At 35.5% G+C, this 25573-nt stretch overlaps 1 protein-coding gene and 1 long non-coding RNA gene across 12 annotated transcripts in view; one reads left to right on the plus strand and one right to left on the minus strand.

Moving 5' to 3' along the window:
- Positions 1-24532, minus strand: part of Mindy3 (MINDY lysine 48 deubiquitinase 3) — an 84291-nt gene extending 59759 nt beyond the window's left edge. For 4 of the 7 annotated variants that reach the window (XR_002387798.2, XM_087207086.1, XM_087207085.1 and 1 more), the window contains exons 1-6: positions 24199-24373; positions 13174-13253; positions 8741-8801; positions 6751-6924; positions 3509-3560; positions 2504-2618 (exon numbers count right to left, since the gene is read on the minus strand). Coding sequence is in view for 6 of the 7 variants with exons in the window: in XM_087207086.1 (XP_087063212.1) it covers positions 2504-2618; positions 3509-3560; positions 6751-6924; positions 8741-8801; positions 13174-13253; positions 24199-24292 (576 nt within the window). In the remaining variant the exon portion in view is untranslated. Of the gene's footprint in view, positions 1-2503; positions 2619-3508; positions 3561-6750; positions 6925-8740; positions 8802-13173; positions 13254-24198; positions 24374-24456 lie in introns of those variants that run through there. The other 3 variants (XM_087207088.1, XM_087207089.1, XM_087207087.1) reach the window with 3 other exon arrangements.
- Positions 24429-25573, plus strand: part of LOC110344879 (uncharacterized) — a 465109-nt gene continuing 463964 nt past the window's right edge. For all 5 annotated transcript variants that reach the window (XR_015449606.1, XR_015449603.1, XR_015449604.1 and 2 more), the window contains exon 1: positions 24429-24581. This is a non-coding gene — a long non-coding RNA (uncharacterized LOC110344879). The remainder of the gene's footprint in view (positions 24582-25573) is intronic.

Here is a 25573-nt window from a genome sequence, read left to right on the forward strand (position 1 = left end):
AGTAGAATTATGGAACACAAACTAGAAATGTATGAAATATAATTACTTAAGTAACTTTTCTTTTAAAGAATTACCCACTTTTGAAGTGTGGGTGCATTTGAGACGATAACTGTAAGATGTAGTTCTTCAAAGTATATATTTTATTGTTTTTCATGGGCTTTATATAAAGGACACTAATAGACACATGGGTACTTAAGTCTAATATTGGTTAAAGGAGTAGAAAGAGATATTTAACTTCCAAGAGGAAAGAGAAAAATACTTAATACAAAGGTAGATATTTGTTTAACTTTAGGCTAAATTAAATTTAAAAATAATATTACCTGCTAAGGCAACTGACTATTTCAAGTCATTTAAAAAACACATCAGTAGCAGATACATACACAAGGGAGTACTGACAAAGACATAAATGTAAATACACAAAAGATATAAATGGTACATAAGAAAATGGAAAGTTTACTTCCAACTGTGCTTTCTCTCAAGTATTGATAATTCAAATGTATACTGACAATGTAAGATATAAATTAGTAGGGCAAGAAGTTTCTTTTCTTGAAGATCAGTTTCCTGATCAATTTTAATCCCCCCACAGGGCACTCAAATTTCAAAAGTTCTGGATAATGAATGAGTATTACAAAATGTAGGTAATTTTAACTTCACCAACTCAAGAATGACCTAGATGGAACTGACATTCATTGTGCTATTCACTCCCTTTCCACCACTGGTTTTATCCTAGGGATTAAATAGTTGATTATGCAACAATGAAAATACTTAATCACTGCCTAAATGTTGCTGGGGTAAACAGTGTAAACAATCTTGCACTTGCCATCCTTGAAAATAACAACACAAAGAAAGCTGACAGGAAGAAGGGACACAACCACTGGGGAAGAAAGGGTATCATTTCAAAGAGCACAAACACCCAGCATGTTTCCTGACTGTCCAGGACAACAGACAAAGTATCAAAAATTTCAAGCATAAAAAAACTGGGAGCAATACAGTCAAGAAGAAATCCTACAATCATCTAAGGTGCCACCATCATTGCTATTCTCAAAGTATAGCCAGCTACCAAGTACTTCGGTTCTTTCTCCTGTTTATATTTAATAAGACAAAGAAATATGTATATTTCTCTTGTTATTTGTATTTCCAAATGTGTTTCCCTTCTTCCTCATTCTAGTCACGTTTCTAGTTCAGGTTTACCTATGGCAATACCGACTTTTCTACTTTCCCTGACTCTAGACTTTTATTCCAGATACCAAATCTCTTCATTCTAAATTCTTACCCTAGTTTAAGGCATATTTTATCAACAGAAAGATTCTGTTACTCCTTTCTTCAAAATTTTATTGAGTTCTAAATTCTGAGCAGATGAAACCGAAAGTACTTTTTGCACAATGTCCAAGGACCTTCATATTCTGAGATTTGAGTCCAGTTTCATTCTTTACAATTGCCCATCTAGAATATTATGCTGCAGTAATACTGAATTCTTTACCCAAACCTGGTTATACCCCAGTGCCTTATGACCCTTAAGACTTGCTGTTCTCACTTCCAGGAAAATTTTCCTACTACTTTTCCACAAGAAAAACTGATTCATTCATCAAGTCCCTGACCTACCAAATGGTTGCTACTACATAAAGTCTGTCCTTGATTACACTCATTAAACTTAGGCTTATCTTCTATTTTCCCATCATTCTGTGTATATTAAAAAAACACACACACCAAAACACTAAAACTTCCATAATGGTTGCAATTTTTAACATATCATTTTTGTACAACTCTGAATATAAAACATTAAAAAGTATGAAGTCAATGCTCAGTAAATATTTGTCAAAGGAACAAGTTTCAGTTCATACAGTATATCCAGCAGGATATTCAATTGAGCCTAACAGGCTACGAGAGATACGAGATTGGCATTTGGCAAGAAAATATCGGACTGGAAGTGTACACGTTGGAATCTGCCATACGGAGAGTGAAAGATCTGAGAGAATGAAATATTCAAAACAAAATAATATATAATATCCAGGGAATGAAAGTTCTAGAACACTAAAATTCAGAGGGGGATAGAAAAGAGTCGAAGATACACATAAAAAAGGAAATGAGGCTAGTGAAAAAAGTGACAATATTAACCAAAAAAAAAAGAAGCACTAGCCAACGATTTATCAAACAAGTGAAGAAAGGACTGGGGGTTAGAACGTGTTCCCAGAAGCAGTTAAGAGTTTGAGCTCCAGACATTGCTAAGGTCAAAGAAAATAAAATTTGGAAGAATCAACAGCTTTTCTTACTTAGGATATTATTGATAAACCCACAGACCAGAAGAGTAAAGGTGAGAATCAGCTGGGAAGTGGTTACATAACAGGTGAATAGAGAGGAAAGTGGAGTTAGTTCCTTATTATTGACATAAGAGATCTTTATTCTGAGATTTAGAAACAGCATAGGAATAAAATTACTCCACATCACAGCAGGAAAAACAGTACTAAACTAACAAAGGGTAGGAGAAACAGCTGCTTACACAGACCTTTGTCAATAAGACAGAATACAGAAACAGCAAGACTCCAAATTTGTTTCCCCACATGGGATACTGGTCCAAAACAGCATCTTTTAATTCTGATAAATTTCTGAACGATCTTTTTCTGGGGGAGAAAAAAGAATTAAGTATTAGTATCATAATGAGATTTATTACATTCATAAGTGGGAAAAATTTAAATTATCTTATGTACTAACACAGATAAACATAAGGGATTTTCCCAGGTATCTCAAATTTTCAAGTACAAATTTAACCATTAAAAGCAAAAACTATAGCTCTGACAACTACCACTATAAACAATGTTCACCATTAAGAGAAAGGCTACTTAGCAGGAAAGCCTTTCAAATATCTGTGTGCTCATGCTATCTTATATATTTGTGGCTTCTTTTAAAAGAAACTAATGCTAAATTTCAAAACAAATGCCACCTGTAATTCTAATAACATAGACATCCTTACCTTTTATTTTGGAATAAAAATAAATCCTCCAATGAAAACATGGGTACTTTTAACAAAAATGATAGAAAGCATATTTTGAGATATGAAATAATTTTAATATTTATCCCAACAGATATATTTATATTCACCCAGGACAGAAAAACATTAAGCTAAAATGCTTTTTCTCATTGTAATGATGAACAGGCTTTTAATGTTTCTTTAAAAAGTGTACTTGGGAGTTAATTTAGGGCTAGAATAATTAAACGTGTACAATTTTATTTTTTTAATTTGGAAGCAAGACTTTTTTTTTTTTTTTTTGGTACCGGGGATCAAATTCGGGTCCTTGCGCTTGCGAGGCAGGTGGTGGAACCGCTGAGCTAAATCCCCGGCCTTTCCATTTTTTTTTAATTTGGAAAAATTAATCCTCCAGCTAGGGATTTAAAATTCAGGTTTAAGTAGTACAGTACTATATAAATTTAAGAACCTTTCCATAGTATGAACAGACTCAAAATGGCAATGTGTCCACAAGGTAAGTATTTTAAATGTTCCAATGTTACTTACTGAATTAATGCATGAAATCGCTCAAAGCCAAGCTCTTCGACAGCCAAGGCAGCTATACATAAAAGACACTTTTCAGCACTACACACGGCAAATAAATGACACAAGATACACACAGCAGGCTGTAAATACTTTCAAGCAATCAAAATTTTCCCTGTTTCCTTATTCCCTTAAAATTCTCAGTTTATCTGTAACTTTACTGTAACATGAATTTATATCTCGACCACTTAATTAACCATAGTTATAACGAAAATGGGTTTAATACTGAGAATGTAGAAGGGTTCTGAAGAACAAACATTTCTTTTCAATTCAGGTATGCTGGTATAGTTTATAGGAGGAGAAATTACTGACAGTCAGTGCGTCACACATCACTGACACGAGTCTGGCACTTTAAAATACAGTCAACTCATCATAGCTAATTTTCCTCCTTTAGAACATAAACCTTTTAGGTTTAATGCTTCATTATTAAACAAATGTGTACAAAAAGGCATAGCATTGAAACTACAGAGGTTCAATGACAGCTTCAAGTTTGTTTCCTCGTTCATTTGTGTAACTGTTAAGAAGTTTTCAGTAACTAAAAGTTTAAGAAAAGAGAAGAAAGCATTTTAATCAAAGATGATGGTTACTGGGATTGCAACGAGTCCCAGACCTTTCTTTTGTCACTGCTGGCAGGGCTGATTTCATTTAACCCTCTTTAGTCCATTTTATAGACCGGGAGCTTGAGGCTCAGGGAAGAATCCGCACAGTGATGGAGAGCAGTGCTGAGATTAAAACTCAGTCTTGGCTCCCGGAAGATAAAGTCTTTTCTAATATCTCAGCTGAAATGTCTACTTTATCACAACCAACAATGCCGCATGCATTTTATAAAGCAAATCTTCACACTTTCAAAGATAAATTCTCATGAAGGATTAAGGAGATTGATTCATTCACAATTCATAGTGAAGATTGTTTTACTTACAATTTATTTTTTTTTTTTATTTTATTTTTTTTTGGTACTGGGGATCGAACTCGGGTTTTACTTACAATTTAAAATGTCACATTATGCCAGCCCTTCAAATGTTAGGTTTGATTTTCAAATGTTTCAAATTACTGTTTAAAATCTTTAAAAGTCCTAACAGTTAATTTAAATAATCTTTTATGTGGGAAACAAACTGAAATTGAACCCAAGTATTCACTACTGCAAACAAGTGTGCGTTACCAACAAGCCAAAAATATACACACCACATCAGCCAATGAAATTAATGTCTGTACAGAATGTAACATTAATGAAGGGAAACACTTGACATTTAAAATTTCAGCATAAAACAAAAATTCTGTCTAGCCTTTTCTAAATTATACTGTTGTGCAATGCATGATTATCTCAACGATTTCACTAAGAATACCATGAAAATAGACATAAGGAGAGTAATTCAGAGAGAAGAGGCAAGCAAAATAAAAAGCTTAGCAGGCAAGGATGGTAGGAAATAAAACACAAGAAAAAAGAACATAGCTGGGAATAAAGAAAAGAACAGGTAAAATAGATTGTTATATGGAATAAAAATTTTAATGTAAGTTCAATTCATTTGTTAATATCTAAGGTAAAAATCTCATTTTTTCAGTTAGAATATTTTAAGTATGTACAAAATTAAAAACAGATTTCAAATATGGCGTTAGGTCAACTTTTAAAATGTGGCACAAAGTAAACTGGAAAATTACTACAACATAATCTTCAGAGAGGAATTCAATATAATATGCCCATCTAAATTAGTTACTAAAGTTAACAAATGTAAAGGATTATGGGATCATTTAATATAGCCCAGTTTATCACTACAGAAAATACAGATAATTCCATAGTAAGTACAAAATATACTATCAAGATTCCAAGTGAAAATGTTACATAAAAAGATCTTAGTATTTTTTCATAGATTAATATATGGACTGGCTTTAAATACATAGTCCTTAAAATCTTTTACATAATTTAATTTTTCCTCTCTCAAAATTTTAATATCCTAAATAGAACTATTAAACATGCTTACATGCAATGTAGAAAACTTGGAAAATATTTTAAAATCCATCTTAAATGACATGTTTTACTATCATCCTTGTGAATGCTTTCTACTTGTCTTCAAATGTCATTATCAACTCTAAACTATGAAATTCTTTTTGAAAGGCAATGTTTGAAAAGTCTGAGAAAAAATACAATTCAATTGTTTAAGTTTTAAATTTTACTTCTTGCACATACAGTATTAGAGTTTGCTAGGCTTAAGGCATTTAAATGCAGAGGTAGGAGAGAGAAGACAAGGACAACATGAGGACATTTCAGCCCAGGGAGCCAATGGCAACTTACTAATCCTATATGGAAAGCAAGATGCCTATCACAAGCAATCCAACTTTACTTTCTAAAAATCAGATAGCTAATTTTTTAAAAACAACTTTTACAGAGATGATAGGTAATGGAATATATTATAAGTGGAATATGTCATTTATTCAATATGAGGGCTTGAGACTACCAACTGTCAAAAATCACTGACTACCATGATTGTTCTTCAAAAGCAAGTCAGAAAAACAACTCTTATTTAAATTCCATACTACCAGAAGCCTCCATTTTGCTAGTATACTCTGGCAGATTTTAGTCAATCATGTAAGAATTTTCAAAGATTAAAGACAATAGAGTGTATAATTTTCATTCATGAGAATAGCTGTTATTTATTTTAAAGAGAAAAGTCTTCAATCAACGTATAAAACTTAAGACAAAATTAAATCATAATTAAAATTACCTTAAAATAATCCACATATATAACAATGTCCAACAATTTCAGGAGCAAAAAAGTCAGCGTGTAATTAAGAAAAATGTCCCCATCTTTGCTCTAGAAGCAACTAAAGATATTTAAGAAATTTACTGATGTCAAAAGTCCCTTTTATTTCCAATACTAAAGAAAAACATTAAAACATCTGAAACTAATGTTTAGAGATTTATGTTATTTAAATTTTCTAAAGAGTTCTAAAATCAAAAGATTGTTATCAAGCAGAAGATAGCTAGAACTTTTCCAAAAGTCTAAGAGATAAATGCATTTCTTGTTTTGAAACATGTAGTATCTTCTAGTAATTAACATAACTGAAGCATAAATAGAAATTATTAAGTCATTAATTCAGTGTATGCTAGAAAAATGAGATAAAATTTAAAAATATTTTCTCTTCAAAATTTTCAGTAGTTTAATAAAACAAAAAGACAAGAAATCACTTCATGAATTAAAAACATATCTTACAAGAGTGTTCCACTTGGCAACTAGACTCTGCAGGACTTCCAGAAATACTAGCAGTTTCCTCAGCTGTCCTTCCTCTCAGCCACGAAACCAAACAATATGATCCAGAATTGTCACAGCAGGTGCTTTCTAAAATATCACATAAGGTGTGACAAAGGAGTTCCTTCTGCTCTTCCTCTAAAAACAACCAAAGTAGAAGTTATAATCCTTTTCCTTGAAAAACAATTCTGCCACCCACGAACAACAATACTGAGAATGTCTTGATTTAATGATGGAAATTAACTATTTTAGGAAGGGAAAAAATCCACAAACAACAGAGAGTAAAATACACTTTGTGAAACAGTGTGCTTTAGGGACTAAAATACCCCCACTTTATATACTGCCATAGATTAGAAAAAGAATCCTAAAACATGCAGAATTAAACATTGTGAGAAAGAATGAATATGCTATTTGGAGCAATCTGACACTGATCATCCCTATCTTAAGCTGCAAATGTAGCATTTAAGCCATGAGGTTCTCTTTACTGCAGAACCAAGTACATCAAAGCCTGTTGAGACCTCTATTGTCCCCTACTCCTGAATTCTAATGTCATTGATCATCCTGTTCCACAAGAATGAGATGGGACATCATCAGCACATATGAGACCACAAACCATTACATTTTCAGAGGCCACCCAATAGCACAGAAGCTACTGACACTATATTGTGATAATCTGAGCATTAGGATTGTTGAAATTAGCACATTCTGACCTTTTCTTTTCTCTTTCTGCAGTACTGGGGCTTAGTGAGCTTTACACCTCAAGGTCACTACCACTGAGCTACATTCCCAGCTCTGTCTGCCATCTGTCTCCCTACTGACTGGCAGGATCTCGCTAAATTGCCCAGCTTGGCCTCAAACTTGTAATCTTCTTGCCTCAGCCTCCTGAATGGCTAGGGTTACAACCCTTCGGCCCTATGCTGGATTGATCATTTCTGTCGGAACCTTAGGTGCCCCTCTTTTTTACAGGTATTGTTATTCCCTAGAAGTAGTTCTATTTTCTGAATCTTTCTAACATAGGACATGTGTGCACATTCTATACAATGTCTTGGGACACAAGCAGGTTTCTGTCTCTTCTAATTGCTTAAAAATTATTTAAAGGCAGGATCTGTGCCATTTATAACCACCGCGGCCTTTATGATATTTATGACAATGCTTTATAGATTAACAAGGTGAGTATACTTCTGTGCAAGAAATATACGTTTTATTAATAAGATTATATTGATAAGATTCTCTTGGATAGTTTCTTTACAAATAACCTGCATGTTGGTAAGTTATATGTTAATAAAAAATATATGAGTATGCTACCTTAACTCTTAAATTAAAAATCATTAGTAGGTTCATAGTTTGGAAGGGAAGCTGTTACGTCCTTACATACAAAACTGGGATACATCCTACCTTCTTTCAGAAATTATTTTGAGGTTCACATGAAATAGTGTAAATGAAGGAAAGACCTCTGTAAATTATCAAGTGGAATGCAAATGTCTGCTATTATCAGGTAGCACCATATATCTCTGACTTAGGGTTGCAGACAGTTTAACAGCTTCATTTATAATTCAATTCAGATTTCCGGTATTTGCACTGTAAAATGCATTATATTAAAATAAGCAGAAATAAAGATAATTCTGAATTCTTGATCAGAGATAATTAAAAGAAATACCCCATAAATGTCTATTCTTTATGGTATGCTAGTATCTAAAAGTTCTAGGAAGTATACATTTTAGCAAGAGGCCAAAAGGACTTCCCTTAATCATAGAAAAACTGAATTCAGAAACAAATGTCTTAAAATTTGGAGTTACAATTCATAAAACTTTCTGAAACATTTAAAAAAGAACCTCAGAAAAAAAATCCCACTGATAGTTTAATTGAAAAGTTTTATCTTAGAAAAGTAAACTTGACAATGATCAGCTTTAAAACAGAATGGCATAAAAGTTTTAAAAGATAGCTATAATTATACCTGAGCAATCCCGCCAAGATGACTTCTCCGAAGAAAACAGGAGCTTCTTCAAAAGAAATGCCTTTACACAATTAAAGCAATAATTAGAATGCATTATAAACATATCTCATTTTTTTATTTTAAAATGGGAAAGCGAATATGCACCACCTTCTCTTTTAAAGTTTTAGACAAATTTCAAATGTTTTTTCTTCACAATGGTGCATAGTAGTTGTTTACTCAGAATACACTACTATAAACTTTATTCTAGAACCATAAAATTAATCATTCTTAAGTGGAAGAATTGACTCAAGTAATTAAGACACATAACTTGAAATTACAGAATCTTACTGCTCCATTCATAAAGTGAAGGCCTGATGGAACACAAATAAGTTGACAGTTCTCTTACATTTCTTATAATAAAAGAAATCTAAATATAAAGGTGATTCTTCAAGTTGAGCTCTGCATGTGATAACAGGCTACCACAATTAGAGTCAACACTTTTATCATAAAGAGCTCCTAAATTCCTTAGCTCATAATGCTATTAAGATTTAAAAGAAAAAAACAAACTGATTTCTCATCTTTCCTTCCAGCAAGTCAACTAGCTGTTACTTGCGTAATCTAACAGAAACGAGTACAGGACAGTGTTTACTCCTCAAAGCGTGGTCCATCTAGCTCATTCATTTAAAATGCAGATCATCTATTGAATGTGAACCTTTCAAGGGCAGATCCAAGAAAAACAGGTTACTAAGTTGATTCTTACCTGTGGTTGAAACCATGAGAGTGCAAATTAAGAGGACTGTTTTTAGTTAGACAGACCTGTTGGAATTCCGGTTCCAATACTAACTACAAATAATAACAGTGCAAACTTTAAAAAGTCACAGAAAGGATTATATGAGAAAATTTATGCAATGGATTCAATACAGTACCTAATAGCTAATTATCAATACACAGAATTTTTTTAAAAATTTCATATTCACATAGAAATAAAGCCTACAAGTACTATAGTCAAGTACTCCTGATTTTTCTCCAAAATATCCGCCACCATAAAATTGAGTAATATAACTACATTACAAAATTTTGGAAGTGAGATAAAGATATTCATTATTCTTTCATTAATACAACCACCACTGGCATTGTGATATATGGTATTTTCTTCCAGTCTTTTTTTTCATATTTATTTTCACAAGGACAAATCATAATATATATATATATATATATATATATATATATATATATATATATAAATATAAATTTCCATTTGGTTTTCCTAAGAAATTCATAAATATAATTCTTAACCACAATTTGTCTACCAAGCTATTGAAATTTACTTATTTTTTCATGTTTACATTATATTATTGTATATTAGTACAATACACAGTAGCATATTACAGTTCTATTATAATGTGAAATTCTTTCCCAAAATCAAAGTACAAATTTACTAGATAGTAGTATATGAGTGTGCCAGCATCATCCCATCCACACATCACTGGTAATTATAATTTTATGTTTAAATATTTTTAAAAATAAGAAAGAGACTCTAGTTAGTTTTACAGTTTTATTTTTCCTTTCTTGGAGTCTTAGTGGGAGTTACTGTCTTGATTCTTTCATTTTCTAACATCATTCTACTAATCCTAACTGCATGCCCATGTCACCAGCAGGGGTCTTGTACCAATTTGTACAAATTCCTTGCATAAGACAATATCCTCTTATTGCTAATAGTCACTAAAAAAAAATTTTTTTTGATGGTATTGGGGATTTAACCCAGGGAGTTTGCACTGAGCTACATCTCCACTCCTTTTTTGAGATAAGGGTTTTACTAAGTCACTAAATTTCCCAGGCTGAACTTGCAATCCTCCTGCCTCCGCCTCCCAGAGTGCTGGAATTATAGGAATGTACCACCACACTTGGCTAACTGCAACTGTTTTTCAGCTTAAAGGAATCTTTTCTTACAGTGTTGACAATCCATTAATTTGTTTTGTTTTGTTTTGCATGGTTGAATAGTCCAAGCACATGTCTGGTACTTGGTATGAGATGACCTAAACTCATTTTTTCCTCAAATTGTCAACTAGTCATATTGATGGCATTTCTGGAACTTCATGTTATGCCACCACTGACCTCACTTCTCTCTTTACAATGGAATGCTATAAACTCTGCATGCAATGCTGTACAGAGTAAGGGCCACGAGTGAATTACCTATTTGACGCCACTCTCGTAGCATCATGCTGTAAAGTTTATAGTTTTAAAAAGTTAATATCCATACTCATATATTTCTCATGACTCTTAATCATTTAGTTTTGACATTTAAATTAAAATACTAATGTAAACAAAATTCTTTTATCAACTGAAAGGATTTACCTGCCTCTTAAGCTATCTCACTGCCTCAGAGGTCCATAAGGACAGCTTCAGGATTTAACAATTAGCCCTTCTCCCCCACTTACAAAACTATCATCTCTGAAACTGACTGAATTTTAAACTGCTGTGGTCAGTAAACATTGCAGTTAACTACACAGAGTTTCACTAAAACCCTTGGGTCCTATCACTGGCCGAGAGGGGTGGTCTTTATAAAATCTAATTTCCATATGGACAAGACAGAGTCTCCATGTTCACATAAGGTTCCTACTGGTGACCAAAACATGCCCAGTTACTCAGCACAACAGGTATAATTATTAATTCATAGCTAAATTCCATTCTTTAGGTTCAGTAATTCTGAGCTAAAATTCAGACATTCAAATTTTTCAAATAATTTTATTAATGCAAATAAATTCAATTTTACTCTGTAAAGAAACAGTGACCCAACTAGGATTAGAAGTCCCATTTGACTCAGCTATTCCCCTGCTGGGTATCTTCCCCAAAGAATTAAAAGAATCATACCACAGTGATACGCGCACACCCATGTTTATAGCAGCACAGTTTGTAATAGCTAAAACTTGGAAACAGCCCAAATGCCCATCAACTGGAGACTGGATAAAGAAGATGTGGGCTTTTTTTTTCTAAAATGGAGTACTACTCAGCCATAAAGAATGAAAAACTGAAGATATCTGTAGCTAACTGGATGCACACTGAGGCTATACTCTTAAGTGAAATAAATAGGACACATGTGTAAATACTGAATAGTTTCTCTGGTGTGAAAAACCAAAAGTGTAAATAAGAATCAAAATGTATAACTGATATCGTGAAAGAGGAAGAAAATGTTTGACAGAGTAGGGGAAGTGGGAGGGGTAGGGGAAAGGAAAGAAGGGAAAAGAAAAAATATGAGAAAAGGAAAAACATGGAAACAAAGTCTTTGTAAATAGGGAAGAGTGGAGGGGGTGAAGGGAGGGCAGGGGAATGGGGAAAAAACAAGAACCAAGATACATCATGTAAAGGTACAAGATCTCAATGATGACTGTAACTGTATTGTATACCTAAAATGTACCAATAAACTTAATGGAAAAAAAAAAAAGAAATAATGACCTAAAAGTATGTATTTTGGAATCAATTGCAAGAGGAGATTTTTTTTCTTTTAGAGAAATACATTTTCAATTTAATAACATAAGCACATTTACGAGACAAATTTACTTTTAGCTAAAATCCAGAAATGTATTTTTATGCTTAATGAATAATAAATTAGGTATTTTCAAAATATGATTAAAACATAAACTATGAATTACAGCTTCATTTATAGTAGTTCTAATGTTATACTGCTGTTTAGACATTGTTAGCAAAATGGTAAACTGAAAATTCTGGATTGTAATAATGTAACATCATGGTACATTAGTCTATGATTCAAAAACATCAAGATTCAAAATCAAGTAGACATTCAAGTAAACCTCATCTTTTGTGCAAAGAAAAATTTATTTTTGAAATTCTGCTTGAAAGCAGTTGCTACTAATTCTATTTAGAAAGCTCAAAGCTACAATCCAAAACACTATATAAATATTTGAAAAATATTAACTCATCTTCAATTTTTTTTGGGGGGGTACCAGGGATCGAACTTGGGATCTTGCGCTTGTGAGGCAGGCGGCGGAACCAATGAGCTAAATCCTCAGCCCTTCATCTTCAACTTTTAGGCCACAAAAATATTAATTCATGTTCTTCTTTTCAGGAAAATCTTTTTTATGGAAAGGACAAGTGACAATAGTATAATTACTATAATTGTACCTATTCAGTGTAGAAAATGTTATTACTCAGTAGGATCTTTGTTTCAGAAAAGATGACAAGACTAGTAATTCCTAATTTTCTTAAAAGTCAGGGAATACTTACTATTTTTCCTTGAAAGTTAGTTCAAAAGGCTACTACTATGCAACTCACCCACATTTTGAATGGATTTTAATTTTAGATATTTATAGCAATTTATATAAGCAAAAAACTTAACTGACTGCATCTCATGATTATGCTGAATACAGACATTAGATAACAACAGCCAAGCATGAAGCATGTGAACTGTCCCTCCAAGGGGTTGGTAAAGTAGTTACCTGAACAGGTGCAATGACAGCGCAAGGACCACCTTCAAACTGTTCTAATGCAGATCCCTCTGATTCACTAAACACAAACCCTGAAAATAAAAGCAAGTAGCAAAGATTAAAAATAGAGTTCAAGTAGCAGCTGAAAGAAATTTTTATGTACTCTGCTTTGGGAAGGATCACTTAGCACTACAGCAAAATATCTACAAGTCATCAGCAACAGTGATTGTTAACTGTCAGGAGGATAGAGGAACCCTTTTGAAAACACTACGCAACCAATCTTTGCCTTCCCAAAATGCAATAAACATGTGCATGTACACATGCTCACAAAAACGCAAATAAAATTCCACACCTACAGACCACCTAGAACGATAGTGTAGATTGAGTAAAAGGACACTACATCTGACATTTCATTCATTCATGCATTCATTCATTCATTTAAACACGTGTTATGCCACTGAGCTATACTCCCTGCCCCTAAAAATGACTTTTGGTAATTCAATTTTCTATAAAGAAAATTAGATAGTCTACTGAATTCTAACAGAATTATAGGACTTATTCTGCACAATAACTTTTTTCATTTCAATCTTTGAGTCAGATTCTGTAAGTTAAAATTTAAATGACATCACAGAAGATAAATGTACTTAAATTGGCTCTGTCTTACTTTAAATATCATCCAACCAGTACTGACTGATGGCAGCTAGTAGAGGATCCCCAGAAGGCCGAGTAAGAAGTCAGAGTTATTATCTGCATAACCTTGGGGAAATCATACTTCCTTCCTACACCTCAGTGCTCTTACTCTTAAATCATCACTTTAAATCAAATTTCATTAACGATTATAATCTCATCTCTCAGCCACCAAATATTTAACAAACATTAGCTATATGACAATCATCCAGGATATGTGCACATGGATGTCACAGTCCCTGGTCTGGAGGAGCTAACCGGCCCAGACAGATCAGTACTAACACAAAGGAGTAAGTTAATGCTCTAACAGAAGGACAGTGTGCAGACGGTGTGGTGGATATAGAAACCCATGACTTAGTCTGCCCAAGTTAGAACACATGACTGCAATGCTAGCATTGCATAGGAGTTTGCCCGAGAAGCAAGGGTGAGGAAAGGAAATGCAGGTGAAGAAAGTATCTTTAGTAAACAAAAAAGGTTTGTAGGGCCGAGGAGAACTGATGAATCAGAGGGAAACTCAATGTCGCTAAAGGGCAAGGTGACAGTAGGGTAGTGATAGCGGGGACAGTAAACGAGCGGAGGGAGTGACCTGAGGTTCATCCGCACAGGGCCAACTATGACTGCACCAGTACTCATATCATCATACTGAACTTTTTCAAAGGAGGAGAAAGGAAAGAATGTTGCTTCAAGAGCCCTACAAAGATACTGTCAACCTAATAAATCTACTTAGTGGGGAAGAGGAAAAACTGTTGTCAACTGATATTTCTGAGGTAAAATTAAGATTTGACAAATATGTCAAATCAGGCTTGATGAAGAAGGAATTACAGCTCACTCTGAAGTGTTCAGATTGAGACTAGCAACACTACCTACAGAAGATCTCATCCCATCCTACTTTTCTTTTCTTTCAACCGCTCTCTTCCAAACACCATTTAATCCTGTATCTAACATACATTTCTTAAAATACTTTGGGAGATCCCACCAAACACTCCCACACTCTCTCATTTTGTCCTCTCAAAGTCCCCCAAGATATCTATGTGCAGTAACTCAACTTTTTTATCTCATTTCAACACACGGTAAACTGTTTTTTGATCCACGACTACACCAAATTCATTCTTCCCCAGGTCCATGGATGACCAATACAGGCTACTTTTGAAACTTTACTTTAACTGCCCAGAAAAATCACCTAAAATGCTGACAACAACTTCTAAAAAAGTCACATGTCCCTTGGATTTTGGTCCCTCTTGTTCCAAGTTTTCCTTTTCTGTTTCTTTTTAGTATTGTCGATGAGCTTTTAAATGCTGATGTTTCTGTGCACTAAGATGTATGCCATTTGCATGCTATATATTCTCCCTATGATGTCATCAACTCCTGGCTTTCTGTTGCTGGTTATAATCAGGCAACCCCAAATATAGCCCAGACTAGACCTTCACGTGTGGACAGAGTCTAAATTTCCTAACTCAGTCCTGTATGATCTGCCTTGTGCCTCTCTGTCATTCTTCACTCTGTCATTCTTCCTCAAGCATGCTGAGTTTCTTTCAGGTCTTCAAATATTGTTTTCTCTCAGGTTTCTTGCCCTTTATGAATGATGTTCCTTCCGTTGGAAAGATCTGCTAACCTTTCCTCTGGGTAGTTCTAATTTTTCTTCTAGGCTTCACTCTAAGACAAGGTCATCTTGGTTCAAAGCTACAAAATATACCTTGTCCATGTCCATTTCTATATCATGTCTACAGTCCACCCCTTAGTTCAAGCCACCATCCTCTCTCGCCTACAAGACTAAAAATTTCCAACCAGATCACCCAGCTGCTCCCTACATCCCTCTTAACTCTCATCTACTCACTACAGTTGCCAGAATATTTTTTAAATGGAAATCAGATTTTTTTCACAATCTGCTTAAAACATTTCAATGGCTTTTCAGTGCAATTAGAATAAAACCCAAACTCCTTTTCATCCTCTAAAAACACTTTGCGATTTATCAATCCAACTGATCCTCAGTTAACTTTTACTTTTGTTATCTACAACGACCTTGGATCCTTGGACCTCCCAAGGTCTTTTCTTGGGTTTTCAATGCTAGCAGTTCTATAGGTCAAAGGTTCTCTCCCCTATTTTCTTCATATACCTGAGGCTTTCTCATTCTTTAGGACTCATTTTAGGTGTTCGCTTTTCAGATAGTTCCTGACAAACCTATCTAGGTTGTCTATCCTATCATCTCCCAGCACAATCAGCATTCATCACCATCTAAATAATACTGTCAGTTTACTCATTTGTTATCCACCTCGCCTTACAAGTTATCTTGCTTATTTTACTGAAAACTGTTTTCACCTAGTATGTTGTAAAGTCATCATTCAATTAATGTTGAAGTTTTTGAAAGGGAAGATAATGCGGGTGTTTGTTTCCAGAATGCAAAATACAGTTTCAAGAAGCGTGAGGCAACAATTTAGAAGTGGGAGATATGGGTCCGGCACTTAGGGGAAGAGTTGGGACTAGAGATAGCAGTTTGAATCATCTGAAATCATGCACAATAAAGATAATGAAGTTGGGAACTTTAAAAAAGTGAGCACAGGCTGAGTAAGCAATGGACACTGATGGAGATTAGAAAAATAAAAAAGAAGGGAGGAAACACATTAACTGGGGTTCTATAAAGCAAAAACCAGAAGCAAAGAATAATCACTTGTTACAAATGCTACTAAGTAAAGATGTCAATTCTGGATTAAGGATGTGACTAGAAATATTTTTTTAAGAGAGAAAAGAGAAAAAGACATTTAGAGTGCTAGAGAGATTAGCTAAACTTTAAAAGACTGAAGTGTGGTTCAGAATAGGAGAAATAGTAAAAGTGAACAATTTAACAAGCTTGGCAGAAAGGAAAAAAAAGCTCGAAGGGTAGGTGGACAAAGAAATACCATTTTGTATAGACTGAAGAGTAAGTGAATTACAAAAAACGAAAAGGAATATATATGGGGAAAAGAAACTACTAGGATTTCAAGTGTTAAAAGAGTTGACAAAGTATGGTGTGGTAGTGGTGGGACTAGCTAAAGACAGAAGTTCTCAACTGTGGTCCACAGACCTGGAATTCCTAGAGATTCTTTCAAGTGATCCAGTAGTTTTCAAGAATTTTTTTTTCCGGTACCGGGAATTGAACTCAGGACCTTGCATTTGCCAGGCAGACACAGTGCCACTGAGCTAAGCCCCAGCTCATAACAAAAAGAAATTATTTGCCCTTTTCATGCTGTTGACATACACAGTGGCCACACAAAAGCAATGCTGGGTTAAATTGCTGGTTCCTTAGCACATATCAAGGCAATGACATCAAGGTGCACTAGTACTTATTATACTAGTAAACACCACACACACACACACATTTCCCACACTCCTCACACACTCTTTAAGAAAGCCCTTACTGTGCTCACTTCGGCAGCACATATGCTACGAAAGCCCTTACTAATGTAGTAAAAACTGCTAAATTCACTAAATCTTGCCCTTGAATGCAATGTCTTTTTCAAATATTGCATGTGACAAAATGGAAACTGCCCATAAAGCACTTCTGCTACATACAACAGTAGGATGGTTTATAGCAGTGGTAGCAAATCTATGGTACAAGTGCTGCAGCTAGCTGTTAATTATCATCAAAAGCTCTAAAAGGTTCGCTGTCAATGGTTGATAGTTATCTTTGGTAAAAGCACACGTGTAATCTTTTAAATTGCAAGCTAAATTTGGTGCTTTATAAAATGGAGTATTGGTTTTTGGTTTTAGTTTTACTCTGAAGAACTATCAATCAAATATAATTATTCAGATTTGAGTATCTTGCAGACATCTTCTCAGAAATGAATTACAGATGACATGGGAAGGAAAACAACTGGCTACATTTTTGCCTGTGGTAAAATTTCAAGTTTTCAAGCAATAACCTAGAAAAACCTGTATCCATGACTATAAGTTTGACAGTTTCTCAATGCTTAAAGATTTTTCTGAGATCAGTGCTGACAGTAACAAAAGTGACTTTTAATACTGTATACTGTATTACACATTAAATTTAGAAGGGCTGTCATAATCCAGTGGACCGAGTTTCCACATGACCGAGGCATGCTGTTACAAATTAATGTATAGGCGAGAGATCCATTCAAAGTACAAGACAGACCAATGGATTTAAATGTAAGAGTAAGAGAAGTTAACGATGTGCCTTCAAATTCCACATTGTAACCAACTTCAAAGACTTTACCACCTGTCAAGTTCCATGGTGGTACCAAAGAATATCCACTTATTTGAAAGGGCTATTGCAGTATTTTTTTCAATTACCTATCTGCGTGAGACTAGATTTTCTCTATACACTTCAACCAAAACCACATATTGCAACAGACTGCATGGAGAGGAATATCCAGCTATCTAACGAGCTAGACTAAAAAGATTTGCAAAAATATAAAGCAATGCCATTGGTTTTATACTAATTTTGTATTTTTCATATTGAAGCCCTTCATTTTTAAAAGGATAATGAAAGCCTGTATTCAAAAACCTTTAAAGCCACTAATCTTAGAGCCTCACACCAGCTCTAAGATGTAAATCTTAAGTGCTTCTAAGTTGAGTAGACAGGCAAAGAGGAAGTGAAGAGATGCTACTTACTGGAAGTGAGAGGAATGAGCAGGGTAAGTAAGTGAGGATGCTAATCCTGAAAAGCACAAATAAAGCTGACAGAGATAAGAGCTAAGAACCACTGAGAGCTCAGCTAAGTTTTAATTACTGCATTTGTATTGATCCTGGGCACAATTTTCCCCAGCAATGCACAGTAGACTGAGAATCAGACAGAACAAATGGGAGAATCAAAAACAGATAAGGTAGATGGGACAAATTTAAGAAGGACAAGTGACAACTGAAGGTGCTATTATTGCATTAAGACAATCAAATCTGAAGTCCAACCTGGCAGCAAGGGTGAAGGCAAGAGGCCTTCCATTTGCTCTGTGGAAATAAGGGCTCCTGGCGCTGTAATGAGTGGAGGAGAAAGGCTCTGCTATATTTCCAGGGTGTGCAATGAGTGTTAATTAGTGATGGATTATAGCTCTCCTTAAAAATTCTAATAATGTGATGCAATTTTCAAGATCCATGGATGAAGCCTATAGTTAGACCTACAGCACAGTGGGTTGCTTTTGCATCTTGCATATTAGAATCCACGGTGAGAACTCTAGGCAGATAAGCTTTATTTCAATTTTTAATGCTAGTATATACATTTGAGTGCATTAATTAATTATGACGAAGGCTACTGGAGCATAAAATTAATTAAAGTCAATCAAATGGAAATTAAGTATTCTGTACTAAAAGATGACTATGGTAAGTATTCGCCTGTAAGTTTTTTTTAATTAATTTTAATTTGAATTTCTTAGGACAGAGCTACTTTTCTTGTCTGACATTTTCAATTGTTTTCTAGTTTTAAAAAGAATTAACTTATCACAAAATGGCTGATTTCTTTCTGATTAGAATATTACCCATCTCACAACTGATCCGAAATATATCATTTTATATCACATTTCAAAGTACTATAGACCAAAGAAAAGTCTGTTTCTCATTTTATAGCCCATAATTAATTTAAACCTGAGCCCTATCTTCTTTGAAACTTTCTGCTGTCTTATTTTCATCTCTCCCTCAATATATATACACATTACTCAAACCAGTTTGACAACTGGGCCCTCAATTATTCTAGCCTCCATATAAACACAGGCCATAGAAAAGCTTGATCTGACTTTGTGTAAGTTAAATGATCTTGGCTGGGTCACGAATTTGAACTGGGCCTTATTTTCCTTATCTACAGAAATGAGGATAATTACAGGTGTCCTTCCACATCTTTCAGAGTTGCTGTAAGAATTAAATACGACTTTCACAACTGTTAAGCATAATACATATGCTTTATGATGGCTATTTTTTAAGTCTTTGAATAAAAAACTTAGGTATTAAAAGTACCATACAACTAACTTTATTACGTGTGTTTACAACTTGTGAATTTAAAAAAGTTGGCTGACAGGTGGATTATGATTTTATGTTGGAGAAAAGAAAAAATATACTGGAGAGAAATAAAAGGCTTCTAACAACAACAAAATCTTGGAAAGGGTGAGATCCACACTACTCTCCTCAATTTAAAGAAAAATTAATGCTAATGTGTATCTTTTTATTACTTTGGTATAATTCTAATTCTAACACTATAATAAAAGCCCAAATATACTTTCAAAACTTTAACCCAAGCAAATTAGCTAATACATTTTATACATATATTTTTAATTCACCCTTTACTTTTATTAAGTAATGTAATAAATCTCATTTTTCATATCATGTAATTAAGAGTGCCAACTATAATAAAAACCTAAAACTGTAATTTCAATCAAATACAGCTTTTGTCCTTACTCCTCCTGAATCGCCACACCGCCCCCTGCAAAAACAAAACAAAACAACCTAAATAGCAAAATTCAGTTTTTCTCTTTCTGGCTAATCTTTAAGTGCAACAAGAAAGTAACCTAAAGGCTTTAGTATTAAAGATAGAAAAATGGTATTTGAAATTCATAATCTAAATTAGGGACTGGCAAACTACAATCTTCATATGCTTTTATAAATAAAGTTTTGGAAGAGCCATCCTCATACTGTGGCTGCAATCACAGAGAGGAGGAGTATTAAAAAAGAAAAGAAAAGGCCACTGGCCTTTCATAGAAAAGATGTGCAAAAACCACTATGCTGCACAATCAATACTGAAAAGAATGAATTCCAGTAAGTAAGTTCAATGTTTTCGTTTATAACACTGACACCACCTCTATTAGATCTAGATGATTCTCATTCTGATGTCGCTGGGATGTGGTCAATCTGAGCACTTTCTTCCACTTTCTCACTACTACTGTTCTCATGCAAACCATCATCTTTTCTCCCGAGTTACCGCAATGATCTCTCATTTGACCTTTCTGTTCAATTTATCCTTAAACACAGCGACCAGTCCTTTAAAAATTTGAAAGATCTTACTCCAAACCTTTCAAAGACTTCCCACTTCAGGGTAAAAGCAGAAGAACTGGGAATGGTCTAGAAGCCAACTATGACTTGGCTCATACCATTTCTTTCATCTTTTATTACTCTCCCTTTCCCTCCCTCTCTCCAGTCACTCTCGCCTTGTTCAGAAACCCACATGATCAGTGACTCCAAGCAGCTGGTCAAATCACATCGCCAAAGCAGGCCCATCCAGGCTACTCCACTCCAGAATCCCCATCCCTTCACCTTCTCAGGACTGTCTGTGCTTAATGTGTGCTATACTACGTTTACTGTCTTCCCTTCCACTTTACCAAGTCTCAGCTGAAAGGGCCTTAATACTCATGTAGTTTAGTGATGGTGAACCTTTTACGACTTTCAGTGAGAACAAACAGTCCACTGCCACATGTCATAGGTTCGCCACCACTGGAAAATAAGTGGTGCTAATAAACTAAGAGAGTTGAAAAACACTTGCTTGTCTTTAAACAGTACTATAGGCAATTGAGAAGGAGGAAACATGGAGGAGAGAATACATTTCCAAGTTAATTTTTATTATTGTTTTGTGTTTTGCAGACAGGGTCTCACTATGTAGTTCATGCTGGCCTTGAACTCACTATGTAGCCCAGACTGGTGCCCAACATGTATCGATCCTCCTGCTACTGTCTCCTGAGTACTGGATTAAGTGGGGGCAAAAAAGGCAACTTCAAGCCTTTAAATTAAGTGGTTTATTATTTTTAAAATAAAAACAGGCAAGCTGGGCATGGTGGCACATGTCTGTAATCCTGGTACTGGAGAGGCTGAGACAGGAGGATTGCCGGGAGTTCAGAGCTAGCCTGAATTACATAGTGAAACTTTGTCTCAAAAAATACAATGAAATGAAATCTGGCAAAAATGAAACAACAACTACAAAACCTACCTCACATTTTTTAAACATAAAAGATTTGCAGAATTATCTAAAAATGTCAAATCAATTTTAAAACAGTAACTGTATACCACTCTTATAGCTTATTTTAACAACCACATCAAAATAATTTAACTTAACCAATAAATGCAATTTATTATACAGAATGGAAGATCTGTACATAGAACTTTTCATTTATTCTACACATTTTCATCTATAACTTGCTTCCAAATGACGGAAACTGCAGTTGTCAATTCAAGTACAGTTATCGATTATAAAAATAAAGCCAGTGTTGATGACACATGACTAATGCGGCAAAGCAGTGTCTTGTGCCTGTTCCCACAATCGCAAGTGACTGCCACAGCAATATTTAGCAATGACCTCCAGGGATGAAGGAATGAATACAACAGTTTCAATACTAATTAATAGCATTCCCTTCTGATTTAGAGGTGATAATTAAAAAAAAATGTTGCCTTAAAATCTTGACCAGTGTAAAACCAGGAAGAATCGTAGATCCACAATATAACTATCTATACTCTCTGGGGGAAAAAATTCTTTATTCTTGAATGAGACTCATTGAACTAATCTTTAATCTTGTTAAGAAACTTTCCCCTGAGTAAAGGGTGGTAGGAAAAGCATTCTAATATGTCATGATAAAGTATTTTTTAGAATAATGATTACCTATCAAATAAACAATCATGTCTTAAAATTGTCAGGGCAAAGTCACATGATCTTTGGCTCAGTCCACAGTTACATGCTTTTTAAATTAATACAGCAATAGCTATCAATTGCTGAGCATTTACTATTGTGCTAATCAGCTAAATGTATTTATGTGGCCTTTAATCTTCATGACAACCTTATTATGTCGGCAATACTTCTATATGCATTCTACAGAGAAGGCAACTGAGGCTTTAAAAATTAAATAATGTGAACCCATAACCCAAGTACATACTTAATCCAAAAACTGTGCTCTTACTAGAATTGCCTAAAAGTTTTCCTTGAATTTGTATCACGTTATAAACAAACATATCAACGTATGCTACATTGTTAAATGCATAATGAGCCTTGACAGATTCCAATGCAAGTAAAACTTTCTGAATCCTTTAGTTTGTGTATTTAGAACTGTTCACTATTAGAATAAGTAAACCAAAGGAGTTAAGTTTTAAAATAAAATCTGCAAATGCAGGTGTCTAAGATTTCAGAAAATATTAGTTAAATGACAAAATGTGTAAAAAGGGCCAAACTAAAAAAGTGGAGTTTAGAAACTCAAAGCAAAATAATGAAAACAGAGCTGAATCGGGAGCTGAGAGACTTGGAATAATTCACTCCTATATCTATCAATTTGTGCAACTTTGGCCCAGTCATTTAACCTCCACCATTCACTTTTCTCATTTGGAAGACAAGAGCAATATACTAATTAGTCCAACTGACTCTAATAAATCATTATTCTAACTTTACTGGCTCTTGAAATTGACAGAGCTATAAGAGAAGAAAGGATTACCTAAATCCTTAATTTTTGTTACAGAGTTACACATTTGGAAATAGGGATTCATATTTACTGTGCTAAAAAATCATCCCAATTCTTTGGGAATAGATTTCTATAAATAACAATAGTGCTCAACATACATAAGTGATCTGACTCCAAAAGTATGTTCTTAACATCACCGTATTTTTCTTAAATTACCTTAAGAATGTGTTATATTTTATTATGGAAATTTAAAAACTAAAGATAATTACTAGTATAAAATGCCCAGTATAGAGGCCGGAACAGTGAAGAAATTCAATACGTGGTATTTTAATTTCCTTATTATCTGTACCATTAATAAAGCTTCTTATATAAGCCAAAATCCTGTCTGGATAACCCTAGACTGGCACGAGAAACGCTGTGCCTGTTTCTTTTACACAGTAACAGATACGATCAGATACTAATACATTATCTCAAAACCAGGGATGCCTGGGGCCAAGGGAACACTTCGGAGCAAGCAACCCTGCGTTTGCACTCAAGGTACCACCCTGAACCACATAACTACAAGACAAACAACGAAACTGCTTTCTGGCATGGGCCACCTTAACCTTCCTGTGGACTCCTCTCCCAAGAGAAAACAGACCAAACCTTAATCACATAGCGCTGTTAGTGGGTAAAGGTCGGGGCGGCCACAACAACAGGGGCTGGGAAACTGCCCCGCGGGCAGGGGACACACCTTCGCTGTCCACTGCAGGCCAGCAGTGGGATCGACCTCTCTGTCGCCCCTTGTCCCCAGCTGCAAGGTAGCACGGAGACGGCAGTGGGCAGCTGTGGCCGGGCTCCAGCCAGCCAGCCCCACCCCCACCCCCACCCCGGGCGGACAGGGCGTTTCTAGAAAATCCAATTCCACGCCGGGCATCGGGACCGGGGCAGAACGCCGGGCACCCGAGGGGCTGCAGCGACAGGCGCCACAGCCACACTCTCGCAGGTGACAGACCAGCGAGGGTACCTTGCGTCCAACGGCAGAAGATGGTATCCGAGAGCCCGGGGCTGCTCTTGGTGCCCCACACCAGCTCCATCAGCTCTTTAGTCACTTCGGACATGACGGGGAACCGGCGGGCGGGTCTTGGGTGTCAGGACTCCTGCCCCGGAACATAGGGAAGGGGCGCGTTCGGAGACAGAAGCTGCGGGACGGTGGCGGCAAACCAGTTTGAAGGTTAGACAGGAGCGAGGGGAAAGGAGAGAGCGCTACTTGCAGGAACCGCACCTGTCAAGCCGGGTCAGGGTAGCAGCTAAGTTTCCCGTACCGGAAGTAGGGCAACTTCCGGCTCCTCTCTAGCCCCGCCCCTCATGCCGGAGGGCCCGGAAGTCACATCCCCGGAAGCGGAAATGGTGAGCGAGAAAGGGCGAGGAAGGGGCTGGTAGCTTTTTGAGCTATCCGGTTCCTTTAGGCGGGGCGGTAGCTTTTTTTCCCAGCAGGGTAAGCTCGAGAGTGTTGTAGTATTTCTGCCTCTCTGAAACACCGCTTCCTGTCTCTCTCCTAACCCGGCCACTGCTGCAGTTTCAGCTGGAGGCCATGAGACTCAAGCTCTAAGGCATTGAACGTATGCCTATTCCTTAAAATTCATAATATTAATTGTGCAAAATTAAGGCACTGGCTGGGTCATGTACAGATAAATATCTTTAGCCCTGTAGAAAGCTGGCGTGAAGTGAAAGCTGCGCTTCTATGCCTGAATAAATTACATAAAATCAAACTACGTATCTGGTACCTGCAAACATCTGAAAATTAAGGTGATTAGTGCACCAGAAATAGCTCTGCCAGGGCTATTTGTAGGAAAACAGACTCAAAGCAACCTGTTCATAAATTGTATATCATTGTCACACCTAATTTTGGGGCAACATCTTGACTCAAAGACTTTCATTCACTGACTGGAATTAAGTTAAATTTAATTTATATGAAAGCTTGTGTTTGCACGAAACAGGTCAAAATCTGGCTTTGTGAAGCTTTTGTTTTTGTTTTTGTTTCATTTTTCTGCAAAGTAGAGACATTGAGGTGCTCCTTGGAAACCACGCCCAGGCAGACCTTAGCTTCTGCACTTTGTAGCAGCTTACCTAGTTTCCACCTTAGCTTTTTTCTTTCTAAAATAGGGATAATGTATATCTCATATATGGGATAAATGGAAAAATTAATCTGTGCAAAGAATTAGGTATACTTCCTGGCATATGGAAGGTATTAATAAAACAGGATATTTTCTTACCTGAGGAAAGCATTTTGTAGCAATTGGTTGAAAGACTAAGATTTTCTGACTTTTTAAGTCATAAATTTTAGGCACATGTATTTTAGTATAGTTCAGAATATGTAGTTCCCAAATTTCAAAAGCATA

The sequence above is a fragment of the Heterocephalus glaber genome, unplaced genomic scaffold (genome assembly GCF_053883595.1).
Source record: "Heterocephalus glaber isolate CG9 unplaced genomic scaffold, H.glaber_assembly_v1.0 deba00000768, whole genome shotgun sequence".
NCBI lineage: Eukaryota > Metazoa > Chordata > Mammalia > Rodentia > Bathyergidae > Heterocephalus > Heterocephalus glaber.